Source organism: Rhinichthys klamathensis, unplaced genomic scaffold, assembly GCF_029890125.1.
Source record: "Rhinichthys klamathensis goyatoka isolate OS25496 unplaced genomic scaffold, OSU_Roscu_1.1 h1tg000160l_1, whole genome shotgun sequence".
Classification (NCBI taxonomy): domain Eukaryota; kingdom Metazoa; phylum Chordata; class Actinopteri; order Cypriniformes; family Leuciscidae; genus Rhinichthys; species Rhinichthys klamathensis.
The window spans coordinates 203,145-220,046 of record NW_026606694.1 but is presented as its reverse complement, the minus strand read 5'-3'; the positions used below and the strand labels follow the sequence as shown (position 1 = coordinate 220,046).

The 16,902-nt window shown below is 38.1% G+C and overlaps 1 protein-coding gene across 1 annotated transcript in view; it reads right to left on the bottom strand.

Moving 5' to 3' along the window:
- ror1 (receptor tyrosine kinase-like orphan receptor 1) overlaps nt 1-16,902 on the bottom strand; it is a 111,960-nt gene that overhangs the window by 26,985 nt on the left and 68,073 nt on the right. Inside the window, exon 2 of the mRNA XM_056258819.1 lies at nt 430-501. Coding sequence (XP_056114794.1) covers nt 430-501 — 72 coding nt within the window. The remainder of the gene's footprint in view (nt 1-429; nt 502-16,902) is intronic.

Genomic DNA, 16,902 nt, shown 5'->3' with positions numbered 1-16,902 from the left:
GAGAGAGAGAGAGAGAGAGAGAGAGAGAGAGAGAGAGAGAGAGAGAGAGTTGTATGAGGGCAATGATATTTAGTGATGTTATGGAAAATAAGTTCTTGCATGAATTCTCCTGAATTTTGTTCCAACTTGCATCAATAACGATAGCACAGACACAACAGATCTAGGTTTACCCTGAGCACGGAAACCCCCAAATTAGTGCACACTGTACCAGACTGAGGAATTAGGATAACTTAAGACACATAACTAGCTTCTTTCAAAATGCTGTCATCCTAGAGCTCACATGTTCCTGCTAGTAATGCTGTCTGCTTTGGCAATCAAGACTAACATTCATCTCTAGACAAAACATCCAGCAATCGCTGCCGATCTGTCACATTACTGTAGACCTAATGGTGTCCCTGAGTGGCCTATCAGAGCTGGGCTAAAACTCACCTCTTTCAGCTCCGCTGGACATGTTCCAACTGGAGGCGGCCACCACGTTTGGGTCTGAGGGAATCTCTGCCCCTGTAGATACAAAGCAAAGAGAGAAAGTCAAGGAGAGGCACATTTCAGACTGTGGTATCATGGTACAGTAAAGGTAACAGATACATGGTACTTCATACAAGGTACCGTATTCATGTACCATGGTATTTAAACTGATACTTCATGGTCAATGGAAAAGGTCCAGTGTCTGGCTCATATACATCTACTATAAAGTACATATGTAAGTATACTGATAAAAAGAATAACTGGAAACATATACACACACACACCAGGATTAAATAAATAAATGAATAACCTTCATCTATATAACTCGGGCAGACTGATTCAGTCATATTGAATTACATTGATTGGATTATAACCAGTTATTGCCTGGCTCATGGTTCAACCAGTTATTGCATTATAACCAGTTATTGCATGGCTCATGATCAATTGCGGCATTGTGTGGTCAGATATTGTTGTATCACGGCTGTTAAACTGCATATTTGACACTGTCTGCAAATCTTCCTACACAGACAGCTCTTTTTCTTCTCACTTAATACATTTTTCTTGCCCATTTATTTATTTATTTAGCAAGTAGCCATGTAATAAGTGGGATAATGTACAGTGAGCCAGTCATTATTGCAAAATAATCCCTTCAGGATGATACAAGTCAAGACCCTTCATGCGTACATTTTTCCTGTTCACTCTGTGGGTTTATTCTGTCAAAATGAACATTACCCATTATTTCATTTAGATTTTAAGACATGAAATACAGTTTTTAGGTTAACTGACAAAACATTTGAAACAATTCTAGACATTGCTAGCCATTTTTTATAAATCCGGTTCAGTATCAGTTCAGTGTTCACTTTTGTGAGAGCAATGATAAAACATACAACAACAATGTGAAATTAAAGAGACGTCCATGTTGCTATTAGCGCTCTGTGTGTGTTCAGGAGCGTGCAGGTAAACCTGCCTCTAATATATGAAGATTACAGACTTGTTACTGTACAAAGAACATTTTATTATAGTGTAGCAGCACAATATGGGCAAGTGTTGACAGGTTCAGAGTTAGTGATGCTTGTCTTACAATGGCCCCCTTTGAGTCAGACATTTTACAACAGAACACAATAAACAATGGACTGGGGCAGTACAGGAGTCCGAACAGAGGTGCAAGGTGCTCCAGGAATGTACGCCATTAGTTCATTTTTCTCCCTTCTGTGCGTGTGCTTAATCAGAGACAGTATAAAAGATACAGACTAGGCTAAATAAATGATTAAAAAAATGTATCCCAATTCATGGTGGCTGCAGGAAAATAGCTTTTAGCTTTCGATTAAAAATGGGAATCAGCTTATTTGTAAAGGCATCACCTGATCTAGTCCTTTCTCTGTTTAGAACGTATTAGTATGACTAGCAGATTGAAATTTTCTCAATGGTTTAGCAAACAGTTCTGCAAACTGTTGTTTTTCAGCTTGTCTCTATTTAAATTGATACGGGTTGTACTTGCATGACTACTCCTGTGACAAAGAAGTACTTTAGCATACTTTGCTAAAAACATTTAGAACTTATTATGGAAATAATATACTTCAAAAGAATATACTTAAGTGTGAACTGAATGTAATGTTTATGGACTTTTAATTGCATGTTAATAGCAATTAAATGAAAATGTATTAGCTTAAATTTCCACAAAAAATATGAAGCAGTAGAACTGTCAACATTGATAATAATAAGAAATGGCATAACAATCGAAAAGATCAGTAGTTTGCATCCCTGAAAATGTATCTAAGTTGTTTAACATTTTTGTTTATTGTAATCAGTTGGTAAATACTGCTGTATTGTCTCAAAATAAGCTTGACCAACCTGAACATTTTTCTTTAGCCTGGTTTGAGCTTAGCTAGATCTATGAAATTATTTAGTTAGTCATGTTTTTAGATAAAAGCTGTACTTACATGACCAGAAAATCATTTGGCTACTGAGTAAACTGACTGACTTGCTTTAAAAAGCATTTCGGTCTGACTGACAGACAGCATAAGCTTGAGTAAACTAAACAGTGCACATTCACTCTTACAACCTTGAAGACAAAGACTTATGTCAACAATGTCTACCAAAGCAAACACGTGCTTACACTGTGTGTGCATTTGCGTCTGTGCATGAGTGGATCCCTATGTAAAGTAGAACTGTGGTAATGGATCACACACACTTCCTGCTGACTGGGCTCACATCGGAGGTGGGCAGTCTCTGCTGGAACTACAGTGTGGGGAGAGGGGCCTTTTTTGTGAACATCTCATTCCACCTAGTTCCATTAACGCCATAAACAGAAAGGTGTGATCATTCCAAAATATTACACAATTAAAAATAAATAAATACTATACTGCTCTGTTTTGAGTGAACATCCTATGGAGGCAGCATTTTATGGCATCATGGGACTATTGACGATGCCTGTTCCAAAAAGTAGGTCTGTCTCGGAGAAGGGAATCATGGAATACATAGTGACAAGCTCAGTAAAAATTTTAATAAATTAAATATTATATGAAAATTAATTAAATTACAGTAAATTAAAAATTACCAATAAACATATAATATATAAAAATCATAATTAAAAAATATGTATGTTCAGCATAATTACACACTTGATTTAATAATTTAAATATTTAATAATTATTTAATGATATACATTTAACTAGTTATTCAATGTTACCAATGCTTTGGCAATGTAAAGACACCATGCCAAAAAAACCCAAAAAACATTTGAATCTGAATCGTAACAACATGCTAACATCAAAAAAAAAAAAAAAAAAAAAAAAAAATATTGCTGCCTGTGTAGTGTTCCAAATCGGTCACTTAAGGTTAGATGCTCCATGATGGCAGTAGGCTACTGTGTACTAGGCAGTGAGGAAGCTCCCTAGTTTTTTTTTTTTTAAGTTTTTTTTTACCAGACCTCTAGTGGTGGTGTGAAATAAATATACAAATCTCACAGCTAGAGAGTGAAAGGGTGGAGAAAGAGATAGACAAGCGTCAAAGTGTGAACACAGAGGTGCTATTACGTTAACTGGGTGTTAATTTAATGTTAAATATGCCTGGTGTTAGAAAACATGCCACTTTAATGAGCTGCTGATATACACACACACCTGTTAGTGCCAATGAACTGTCTTGTGTGACACAGTGCGTGCACACACACACACACACACACACACACACACACACACACACACACACACACACACACACACGCGCGCGCGCACACGCTCGTTGCTGGAGTAGAAACCAACAGCTGCAGGGACAGGTGGTTTAATGCCCCTCCATGATGACATTAACTACAACTGCAAATTACACTCATTAGTAATGTATCTATGACAGGTCACTTCATCTGCTCATTACATTCTGACCATTACTCATTATGGCATGACTTGTTACTTTCATCTATGAGTGATCCAAGTGTGGCCCCAAATTAGGATCATCTAAAAATAGTTTACAAGTGTCATATTTCAGTACCGTTTTTTTTATGGTATAATCATCACTTTTAACATGACACTACACTACACTACACTACTCACACACACACTCACGCACTCCTAAAACCACTTGTAATGTCTATTCAACTAATATGTATCATCTGCCACAATAACGTATTGTAATTATTTTAATCTGGGGGCTAAAATAAAATCAGTATGTCCATCCATACAATGAATCTGAATCTTTTTTCAAACGAAAGCCCCATTTATAATATGTTTCAACTGGTGCGACACAGGTCAGCTGAACAGAACAAAACAGATGACATGCAGTTTTACTGCAGTCCACATCTGCAAGCTACCCATCATTAGCTAATCATGAAATATTAGGCAAATTGCAGTGTAATTTGGAGATTACCTTTCTAATGTTGCCAAACAACAAAGGCAACTTTAATTGGGAACATTTGTTAATTATGACCTTAAAGGAAAGCAGTACACCTAAAAAAAATCAAGCAAGGAGGAACAGGAAAGCCTGGTGCAGTATACAATAAGTGTATGCATCTGAAAGCACATAAAGGTTGCAGGTTCAGTCCAGTTTCTGGCTTATTTTCTTTTTTTTTCTCCACTTATTGCATATGATTTCAAAGATAAATACAGATGTTGATTCTCACTATTCTTCACTCTTTTACATACAATAGACTATTCTTACAATGTGGAAAAAAAGACAGACAGACAGACAGACAGACAGACAGACAGACAGACAGACAGACAGACAGACAGACAGACAGACAGACAGACAGACAGACAGACAGACAGACAGACAGACAGACAGACAGACAGACAGACAGACAGACAGACAGACAGACAGACAGATAGATAGATAGATAGATAGATAGATAGATAGATAGATAGATAGATAGATAGATAGATAGATAGATAGATAGATAGATAGATAGATAGATAGATAGATCTATATCGAGATGTTCTTTGCAGATGTTTTCCAACCAAATTGACACAAAGGCACTATTGACGTCAGAGAGTTCAGAAATGAACAAAGTCTTCACCTCTAATAAATAATGAGATCATAATTACTCTGTCACTATATAATTGTAAGTTTCCCTTTAAGGAATTAAATAAAATGAACAGCTGGGTCGTTACAGAGTTGCCTGATCTTCCTGGGTTCGAGCAGTGCATGTCGAGTCGACCTTAATGAATTATTAGCATAATTATGTCGGCATTTGGATGTGAATGGAAAATGTGAAGCTAGCTGGGTCAGAGACAATAAAGCTTTTTAATGATAGGGAGAATGTGAGGGAAAAGCCCAGGCTGATGATTCCGACCATAAACTCTTGTGTTTGGAGGTGGGCACTGAGCCCAGCGTTCTTGGCTAGGTGTTTCCTCTACTGTCACAACCCTGGAGCAACACCCACCTCAGACACGAGAGTAAATCTTAGAGAGAGAGAGAGAGAGAGAGAGAGAGAGAGAGAGAGAGAGAGAGAGAGAGAGAGAGAGAGAGAGAGAGAGAGAGAGAGAGAGAGGGAGGGAGAGAGATGGAGAAGATCCATGGTATGGAACATGGTTGTTTCACCTTCTCAGGTGTCACCTGATCCATATAAAAGGACAAGCAAGACTCAATCTGAATGCACTACAGGGAACAGGAACCAAGCCACCCCCAAATCCTCCACCACCTACCCCACCGTCCTGTCTCAGGAAACCGAGCTGTAATGTGATAACCCTGTTCGGGCTCCAGGGACCCAGATGGTCCGGTATAGACCAGGCAGTGAACCAGGGTGAGCGCTGGCCATGGACGGCTGTAATACAAGGACCTTTCCCATTAGCACAACAAACACCAGAGCAGAACAAAGCTCTGATGCAGCTGAAAGGTAGTCCTCTCCTCCGGTTAGCCCTCCTTAGCAAGACAACAGCCAGGCCCACCGCTGGGCATCCCTCCTGGGAGCTAAGGGAATGTGCTAGCATTAGCCCCAGGGTGAAAGCACTTAGCTATAAATAATGGACATCAGCTCTAAACTGTTTTAAGCAGCATTTTTGTGAAAAAGCACTCATAAGAGATTTTTTGTTGTTAAAAAAAATTGTTACATTTCTGGCAAAGTTGGTACAAAGACAAACCCTGCCTCCAAATATGGTGTTGTGAATGGCAGTAAAGCGACGCAACTAGTAACTGTTAAAAAAGTAAGTTTCACACCAAAGTAGCTATTAGACAGTGTGTGATTTCGTATGCAACAAAAGCGACTAAACGAGATGTTTGATGTCTTGATAAATAAATAAATCATTTCATTCAATCATTATGTCTGTGAAAAAAATAATGGGATTGGGTCATCTCATGTTCCCCATTCAAAAAGTCTGACTGTTTTCAATAATAATAAGCTACAGTGACTAGCGGTGTAGCGAAACCATATGCTTTATGTGACACTGTATTGCATACATTCAATTCAATTCAATTCAAATTTCAATTTACAAGATGTGCATGGTTTCATTGCCGAGCTTGAGGGAGTACAAACTCTTGTAAACTGTCCTCTATCTCATATGTAATATGTATTAATACTTCTGAATCAGTATTTTTGGGTGGTTGATATAGAAAGAAAAACAAACTAATTTTAGTTCCTAGGCAACATTTTACATAATCTTTTTAGTGTAATATTTAATTATAATAATGTTAGTGGAATATTTAACTGTAATATAAATTAAGGTGTATTGATTTTTCTTTCAGCATTTAGAGTAAAACAAAAACAACTGATCATAAAATATGGCTATTAAATTATAAATCATATAAATTATATATAATTTTATTAAATCAAACTATATTTATTTATAATGTATATATATATATAGACACATTATTTGATTAATGTAATTATGTATTATGTATAATGTAAAAAAAATTACAATAACAATATAACACACACACACACACACACACACACATGCACACAACAGCTTTCAAAGCATGAAAAATAAATATTTTGTGCCTTTACAGTCACTTTTGAGTAATTGTCTGCTTGCTGAATAAAAGAATCATATATATATATTTTTTTTTATTATTAGTAGCTTGTATTGTTGCCAACTACTTTTTCAGAGATTACCTTGGCTGTAGCTGAACTACTTTCAATTATGATTAGCTTATAGCCTGGCAAGCTACAGTTTCAAAGCAGCTTCCTCAGGGCAGGCTAATGTGTTGCTGAAACAGCAGTGCAGCACACAGGCTGATGGGTATTATATCGGGACATCCCATGCAATCAAGATCAAGAGGGAGATTAGCATATTCCTGAAAGCACCCAAACCACTTCAAAGCCGGTGCATCGTTTACATACGGTCTAATTTCAGGGGCCCAGAGTAATGTTTGGTCAGACGTGCAACACGTCACAAACATGATATTGCTTTACCATTTAATGACCCGTGTACTCACACAACGCAATCTCTGGGCATATCGGGTCACCCTGAGATCTCACAGGAGCATTTCGGAATGTGCTCTGCTGGTTACCACCTACTGTAGAAGTCATTTGTTTTCTGCTGACAGGCAGGAGAAAGCGATCTCCCGATGCCAGACCGTCAACATGCTGAAATCCTCCACTGGCGCGGAACAAGCCTCTCGCATTATCCGAATCTGGACACAAGCACGGTCTCAGGTGAAGAGAGAAAGGCATGTACAATGTGATCGGTAACAGCACTGCAAGAGCCTGTCAGCATTACAAAAGATCCCATATGCAACTCACATAAACTCACAACACGGCAACCTCGGTATAAGGAACATTTGAGACGGATAAGAACCGGAGATGCCCAGGCTATTGTGAGACAATTTAAAGTGTCATAGCAGTTTAGACATCACAGGAGGCCCACAAATCCTCATGATCAGAATTTCCAAACGCTTTCCTCAGTCTTTCCCTAAGCTTGATAGAAATAATAAGGAGAAATGTAATGAACAAAGCATGCCAGTTGGACGAGAGTCGTGGAGCATCTTAAAGCGTTTAAAAGCAGTGATTGTCTCCTGCCTAAGGGATGATTGCAGAAAATGACACTGACAAGAGAAAGTGTTTGAGGACTACCAATGATGCTTTAGAGCCGTTCATCATCCAAGCTCTTCGCATCTAGGACTCAAGCACTCAGGCTGCACCTGGTGCTACTTTATGCTAAACTCCAGACCCTTGAACTGTTTACTGATGAGAATTTCTACTAAAGAATAGGCTTTAGTTAATATCATAGCCATGCACCATGATTGGCTACTTGCTGTTACTATCAAAAATGTTTATAATATCCATATAGCGCTATCTGTTAGCATTCCCAGTCAAAATATCTTATTTCATATGGTGGGATATTTGCAATTTATATTTAGCTTCCAAAAACAATGAATTTAGTCAAATTAAATGGCTACTTTTGAATGGACGTCAATAGACAAAATTTTAGCCACCAGGATTTTGCTACACAAATCATTTTTTTCTTCTTTTCTTAACCAGTTAGTGCTATACTAAGCCAGAAAGCTTATGATGTTAGTTTGCTAAATGAAATCTCAGGGAAAATATATATTATGAAAAAAAGCATGAATTAGCATATTCATGATTAATTATAAATATACTATAAAACAATTTTCTAACATTTCTAATCAGGCATTCTAAGCTAAAAGAGAAAGACCATACATTTTAAATGAGTACGTCTGCTTAAAAAAACCCCTCAAAGGTAAAAAAAAAAAAAAGCACATAGATGGCTTCAAAGCTAATTGATATGGACTAAAAGCCACAAAATTGCAATTTTAATTGCCAAACATTCTTTAAGCCCATTATCAAGACCACAAATCTGACCTCAAAAGTGGTGTAATACCTGAAATATGAGAATTATAGATGAGATAATCCATTTACTTGGCCTAACAAAACCATGATCGAATAAAAATCAATCATTTGGTCCATTTCTTCAACACACAGGTGTTTCCGTGTGCTTGTAACTTTTCCAAAGGGTTACTTCCTTGCCTTTATGCAAAAGTTAATCTCCCTGATTTATGGTAAATCTTGCAGCTGGGAAACGGGAGACAAGTACGACAGATAAGTCATGGACGATGTGTTACGCTATCAGCACCAGACACTATTCATGTGGAAATGGAGGACTGTGTGCGGCGCAGAAAGAACTGCTGCATTGATACATATCCATAAAAACACTACTGGGAAACTAATCACATAAAACACTCTGACATTGATCAATACAAACCGTTTGTCTTTAAAAGTGATCTATTCATTGACTCACGACACTATTCAGATGGAATGGAAAACATCTGTGAGGTTAAGAGCCTCACCCACATACTATGTCTTTGTCACCTGACCCAATGGTGTGACAGTCACGGCAAAATGAACCAGATTACGAGCCAGAGCCATCTATGTTTCCAGTAAAACTTACAGCCATTTATTATTTTCTCTTTTCTTCCAGTCCAGTCTTCCTCTTGTTGCTTAGCCAGCTCTGGAGAAAGTGCCAGAGGGAAGTCTACAGCTTTGGCTGCCTCCAGCTTTCTCTTCTGTCAATCATTCTGAAGGTCTCTTGATACCGCTCCTCTCAAGGGTTAGAGAAATAAGCTGCAGAACCTTCCGCTGACATAATGAGGAAGACAGTATATGCAAAAGAGATGGAACGAGAGAGGAAAACCAAGTGAAAGGGATTGAGGGATGGTGACAAAAACCGAAGGATATTCCATCTGGTGTAAGCAAAAAAAATAAATAATTAAAAACAAGGGAGTCTTCCGGGGAAGTTTTAAGAAGACTTTGATTGATTCACTATATTAAAGAATAACATTATTTCTGCAGTTATATGCGACGTCCAGCTGAGTATTATTCCTCTGGAAAACCACAAAGACTTTCATAAGAAGACAACACGGGGAGAAGCGTGCATAAACTGTCAAGTAAAGGAATTGAAGAGAAGTTGATGAAATGCTGTACAATTGTAAAACTGGCGGATGAATCTCAAGAGGAAAGTTTATACTTTCAATAAGGAAGAAAAAAAAGAAGAAGAGAGGAATACTATACCGAAAAGGGTGAATTCATTAAACAGTTGGGGTACATTGCGTGCAGTTTTTCAATGCAAAAAGTCTTTCACACATGCGTATTCATATTTAAAAATGTGAGACGGAGGGCAGTGCTATGGAAAAAAGGGATGGGTCTTGAGATTGTTATTTAAAAGTTGAACTTTTTAAAACTTGAGTCGGACATTTTTAGAATCCTGCATCATACATGATTAATTTGTTCAAAATGTTCAAAAAAAGGGTGTGGCCATTCATTTTGAATTGCGTAGCCCCACAATTTGTTAGCATGCACTTCATTAATTAATTTTTAGTGGACCAAATGAAAGCATATTGCTTTCTTGATCTTATTTGCATCTATTCTACGGCCGAACACATATTTCATCAGAAATCAGAGTCAGATAGAGACTATCATTTGAGGAGCAGACTCTTCCTCAGCAGTTGCCTCCTAATGCAGAGGATTTGTCAGTAGAATTCCAGTCTTAATGAAAATCACATCTCTGGTTATTTGAAGAAAAGTAGATTGCCAGATGGAGACTCGCTGACAGTCACATCCAGCCCTCTCTTTGGTGGTTTTCAACAGAGCATATTCATCAGAAAAGTATCATACAGCGCAAATTAGATTACGTTTATAAAAAACAAACTCTCATACACAATTTAAGAAAGTAGGGCTTAAAGTGAGGGAGAGCAACGTTAGGGGATGAAATAATGACATATGTATCAAAACAGCTTATAATCACATAAGTAAACTAAAATATAATTTAATCAAAATGAAATGTATTGCTACTTAAAAAAAATTACAATTAAAAAACAATCGATTTCAAAAGATGTGATTCTACATTAATCAATATTTTTAAAATGATATCAGTGTGACTTAATTGCTTAAAAAAAACTATTTCCTTGTACTTGATATTTGTCTGTATGTAGCTATTTGTCATATACAGTGTATATGTGGATTTTGACTGAAACGCTTTATAGCGGTCGGACATAACTTTGTATGCATATGTTTTCATGGGGTTTACATTGAAAGAAGAACAATGAGTGATGATGTGAGCGAAGCCTGGATCTGGTTAGACACTGGGCTGTAAACAACCAGAGTGATGAGCGATGAGTCATGGGTGTGTGTATGAGCTTATGCACACTGTAAAAATGTTTTCATCATTTTGTAAATAATGATGAAAATTATTTACAATAACCCCCCCCCCCCATCCATTTAACTTAACACAATCATTCCTGTCATTTCAACTGTACAAATGTTTTCAGCAGATTTTCTTCATGCATGCTTTATGTGTTACTATATATATATACTGTATTTAAAAAAATATTTTGAACAGAGAAAATGACAAAACAAATCAGATAATAATAAATCACATCACCAAACTTTGACTAAATAGTCAAAAAATAATAATAAATAAATAAATGTATAGTAATATGAACTAGCAGTGAAGAGAATATATACTGCATGACTGAACTCTGAGGCCTACCAGCAAGTGAAGAGTAGATGTTAATGAAGCATTATAACTAAGCGAATTCTCCAGAGGACTTGACTTCAAGAGAAAATGATATAGCTGCAGCACAAGACTGAACAGCAGGAAAGAAATCCAGTGGGACATTATCCCCGGAAGCATCTTTGCTCAAGCGCACTCGGGTCTGGTCATTGAAGATTTTGAGTGAATCACAAGCCATAAATGTTAATGATGATTGGTTGATGGTATCACAAGAATGCACACAGTCCAGACCCTAGTGAATGAGCACCCCAAAATACGGCATCACTGGCAAAACATATAAATTGTAAATATTTCATCACAAAAATATTTATTTGATCAAAATACATGTCTGAAAAAGATAACCGAGACATATCATGGCTGATATTGAAAGGTAGTATAGGTCTGAATCACACAAGACAATGGGGAATAGATGATGCAGAAGGAAAAGGCACCACAAAGGAAGATCTATTTTGCATTAGCGCATTTCCTTTCACAACTAGTGAGATAAAATCCTAATGCATTCTGCAAAACCCATAACATATTGCTCCTATTACTGCCCCTCCACCAATATAACTGGAATAATTCTTTGTGGCATTGTTTAAAATTGTTAATAATGTGCAGGTAACCAGGGGAGGTTTGGTCCATCGCAGACAGGTCCGGTGAGGGTCTGGGCTTCATTAGAGATTTCATTCCCCCCCTCAGCACCTCCACCTATAGCTCAAGGTCTGGAACCATCCATTTAAATCTGCGTAATTGGGGACACATGCAGGTTTGCATGTACTAAATCTGCCCCCTTTTGACAGCTCTACCCCCTTCAGGGTGTCTTGACAAAGCCCTCGATATGATCAAATGCTACCTCTTCCAGTTCCATTGGGTTTGTCCCTCAATAAAGCAACAATTCAGGGTGAAATAAGCAGCCTAGGCTGTAGATGAAGCCCGCATCTGATACCATATGGAAGATGTTTACACTAATATTGCTGTTCTGATGTTATCACATGCCTTCATTTAGGGGATCATATGTTCCCGAGAGAGGGGCTCTAGAAGAAGGGACAGATTTTCATGGAAATAGATTAGATGGGGGTCAACTTATGCATAGACACATATTGTCTACTAGGACGTTCTGTCTTTGAAGCAAAATAAGTCTTGTGGAATGAGCGCAAGCATTTTGGAGATACAACAAAGCATTTTTGGGCTGCTTTTAAAAGTATGACTTCAATTACAGTGACATACTTCTAGCGCATCCATGGCGTTTTAAACAAAAGCATATCTACGGGATCATAACCAGACAGAATAACCCAGCACAGCTAATGAAAGGGCAACGGGCATAATAGTTTAGAGATGTTGCTGCAAACTGCGGTCCCTTTGAAACAGCATTATGATGTTCACTTTAAATAATGGATATTGAAATAATGAATCAGCCACCGCTGTCATTTTATTAGCAAAATATCCAACCACTTACTGGTCTATCCAGGTCGCACTCAACGGTTCTCACAACCATTTAAATGCCCAAAAGATATCAGAACGATCGCATAAGTACCTTCAAAACGATTACCCTTGAGATCAGGATAAGATAACTTAAAAGGCTCATATGGATGAAACATGTGTTGAGACAATCTTATCGCTCTGTAATAAAGCCAAATACCTCATATTGTAGCAGGGGTGCAGTCTATATGTCTTAAGTTGGCTTGTCTAGAGACTGATACATTTTAGCAGCCTCATGTGGAACATGCACACAGCAGTTAGTATTTTAAGTAAATTGAACCAAAGTGCCCTCTCAGTGATATGATGAGCAATAATTTAACCCGTTCTAGGTCCCTCGCATTACAGTTAGAGTTTCTCTGGCTCTCTGGGGGAGTTTTGGCCCATTGGTCTGTAGACTGATGTGCAGCAATGCCTTTGATTCCGCACATCTGGAAAAGCTGCTCAGCGGTTTAAAGCTGTCCACATACACTCTTTGAAATGAGCAGCCATCGCTGACAGTCTACAGAGGCCACTGCTCCCCTGACTGCAACCCCCTCACCCTTTTCCTTCTGGAAGGCTGTTTTATCAAGTCTCATGCAGGCGGTAATAAAAGTTTGCGTTTTTAGTGAGTGGGGGGGGGGGGGGGGGGTTGGGGTTGAATGTGTGGGTGAACAACAAAGATAGACTAGATTTTCTTGCCAAGGAAGAACTGAAAAATAGGATCACCTTGCAGAGGAACCTTTATACTGTATATTTTCATTGAATAAGCACTAATTTTTATTTATACATCAATCAAATTGCTTCCAAAATTAAATAAGTGGCATTGTGCAAAAGGAAATTATTAAAATAATCTATAAATACTAAATATTAATTTTAAATTGACAGCGACTCTGAGATTAAACATTTCCCCCACAAAACTATTTATATTTTTTTCCTTACTGTTACTAATGCTGCATAATAGAATGAAATAATTGCAATCATCTCAATTTCGCCAAGTCTCCAGAAAGCAGAATAAAACAATAACATTTATTTAAATATACATTCTTATTTAGATTTATTATAATTAGGGATGTAACAGTACACATGTCTTTCGGTACAGCACGCATGTGAACCATGTGAACTTTTTTGTGTGTACAGGGCATAATTCATTACTCCCCCTAAGATGGGACAACACAGTTTATATCAATATACTTTGATGTAGCGGAGAACACAGAGATTCTACGGGAAAAGTGCACAATCCAAGTTGATTCTTAACATGAGACGTGCTTTTTAAAGTGTCAGATGGTATGCTGTTTAATGCATTTGAGACCTGTTTTCCTGATAACTTATCTGTAAATGTAAGAAAGTCGAGTACACGAGTATTTCCATTTTGCATAAAGGCTCTGTTAAGCTTCACAGGCTTCACTGAAGGAAGGAGCGCCGGCACAAACAAACAGATCCATAGTTCGTTCAGTAAACCACTGTTTAATAATAAAAAAGCGAATCTTATGTTTGCCTTTCACCCCTTGATACCCCTAATACTCGATGCTCATCATTCCCATGGAAAGAGTACTATAGTTCACTTTACTAAAAATACTACTTGCTGTGTGTGCGCAATATGAGGCTGATAAAATTAATCAGTTTCCAGTTAAAGACAAGCAAACATGGCACATATAGGTTATCATCATGGTAATTAGTGGTGCTGTGTAGTTGCTAGGGGTTGAACCGACTAGTCGATTAGTCGACTAGTCGACCTTAATGAAACACCGCGACGCTTTAAGCTTGACGTCGACTAGTCGCGATGATCATGTGACACTATGATTGCGCTACTTTTGATACTAATATGTTGCAGACGACAACAGATGAAGAGCCCAGAGGGTCATTGCAGCAAGAAAGCAGCATTGGTACATCAAATGTGTGTAAATACTTTACTAACCTAACACTAGATATCGTTGAAAACGAAAGTGAAAACATGACGCACGCTCACTACCGGAAATGAGAGTTCAGTATCTTTAATAAATCATTAAAAAATTTTTTTTTCATTTATTTATTTAAACATATTAATGATGTAGCTAATTCACCCGCAGTTAATTGGAATATTATTTTGTATTACTTGGATCTGCGCATCACTAAGGCACAGATGTGAATTTATAGCTTTTTTTCCTTTTCTTTTCATCCTAAATGATGATGTAACTGCGGGCTGTTTACACCAGGGCACTTCATGTGTTTCTGTGATCTGATAGCTATATCCGATCGTGAAAAGACCAGGTGTAAATGCCCTCCGAAACGCACTCGAGACGGATTTAAATCCGATCGCTCAAACCGCCTCAGGAGGAGGTCTGGGCCGCTTAACAGACGAAACTGGACAAGTGTAAATGCATCTGGTTGTTGAAACTGGACTTCTCCCAACAATGCTAAAAATAAACGTGTGAGAGCGTATAGCGATGAAGCTATGGCAACACGCATCGCCGCATATGAGCAGCTCGAGCATATTCATCTATTCATCAAGCCAACGCGCAAACTATCGCAAATCAAAGTGAAAGTAAGTCGCAGACGCTTAACACACAATCATCTTCATTAAAAGTAAAGAAACAGAAATGATCTTACCAGTGCTGTCTCTCTTATTGCGGTCTTTGATTTTGAAATTAGCTGATGATCAATAAAATGCAGCTCATTATTGTTGCTTTCGATGACGTGAACTCCGTTAAATCTGCATAGCGCGTTGTTTGAAGATCGGATTTATATCTGTTTTGCGAAAACATATTTATGTGACCAGGTGTAGGCTAAATGGCATCGTTTTGATAAATCAGATCAGTAAAAAAACATGAAGTGACCAGGTGTAAACGGCCCCATTATGAGCTGTCTGTCAGCATCTGTATAATTTTCTGTTAATTAATTGCAAATTGTGGCATGTTGCAAAGCAGTCCCATCTCTTGTGTTTTTATGAATGACGTCATCGACTAGTCGACGTCGACTCGACTTTGATGTCATAACAGTCGACTTAAAAAAATCTGAAGTCGTTCAACCCCTATAGTTGCTAGGATGTTCTGCAAGGTTTCTTTCTGGCAACAGAGGCCATCCCTGAGTTGTCTTCATTGGATTTTCAGGCTGGTTTATCATCCACAAGGCAAGGACCCTTATCAGTAGGCTACATTGCCATGGAGAAGTTCAGGACGTTTAAAACTCTGAATATGATCAATAGTAACAGTCTTAGCAAGCGCCACTAATTAACAAATGAAAATAAATGGACCGACACCAGACGTAGGATTAAGATGAGTGACATAAATAAAGAAATTGAGAAGCGAGCACAAAGGCAGCTGAAGTAAATGGTGGATGGTGGTCTGTTATGCAATCAGTCTGTTCTCGTCCATGATGTATCAGGGTGGATTAGTCAGTTCGCAGGAGCTTGTAAATCAGCCTGGTGGAATGTGTACGTTTGCCTCAAGAAGCTTGGCCCTGCTGAAGCCATCACTGGCCTGTGGTCTCTCATCTTCTTGGATTCATCCACCACTTTTCCTTTCTCTTTCACGTTTTCGGTCTTTGTCATTCTGAAATAGCCAAATAGTTGCAGGAAGACGAAAGCGGAATGAAATACACTGCGGTTTCGATGCAAGTCTGCTCGGCAGAACTGCCAAATATTTCAACCTGATGGCATTTATAATGGGTTTTATATCATACGCTCATTGATGCTAACTAATAAGCCACATAAGGAGGATACATTCCGCTGTAATTGTAGCCCCAAAAGTGCACTACAGCTGTCAGCTTAAAGACTAACAATGTGGTGGAGTTGAGTTAATATTTTGGAGCATTTACAAAATATGGGATTACGATTGTTTTGCTTAAAACTAATCTAACATAGAACAGCCTCACCTCACAAAAAAGAAACAAAGCCATTGTGAATGAGGTCAATCTAAACACCATTTTATGACAGAGCAGGAACGCTAGTCATTCATCACTCCTTGAACCCTAAAATGGTTGCCTTGACCTCTCTTCTCCTGAGAGACGGCCAGGTCAAGGCAGGCAAAGGATGTCTGGTGACCCCCCTGATGACTCCTGCTTG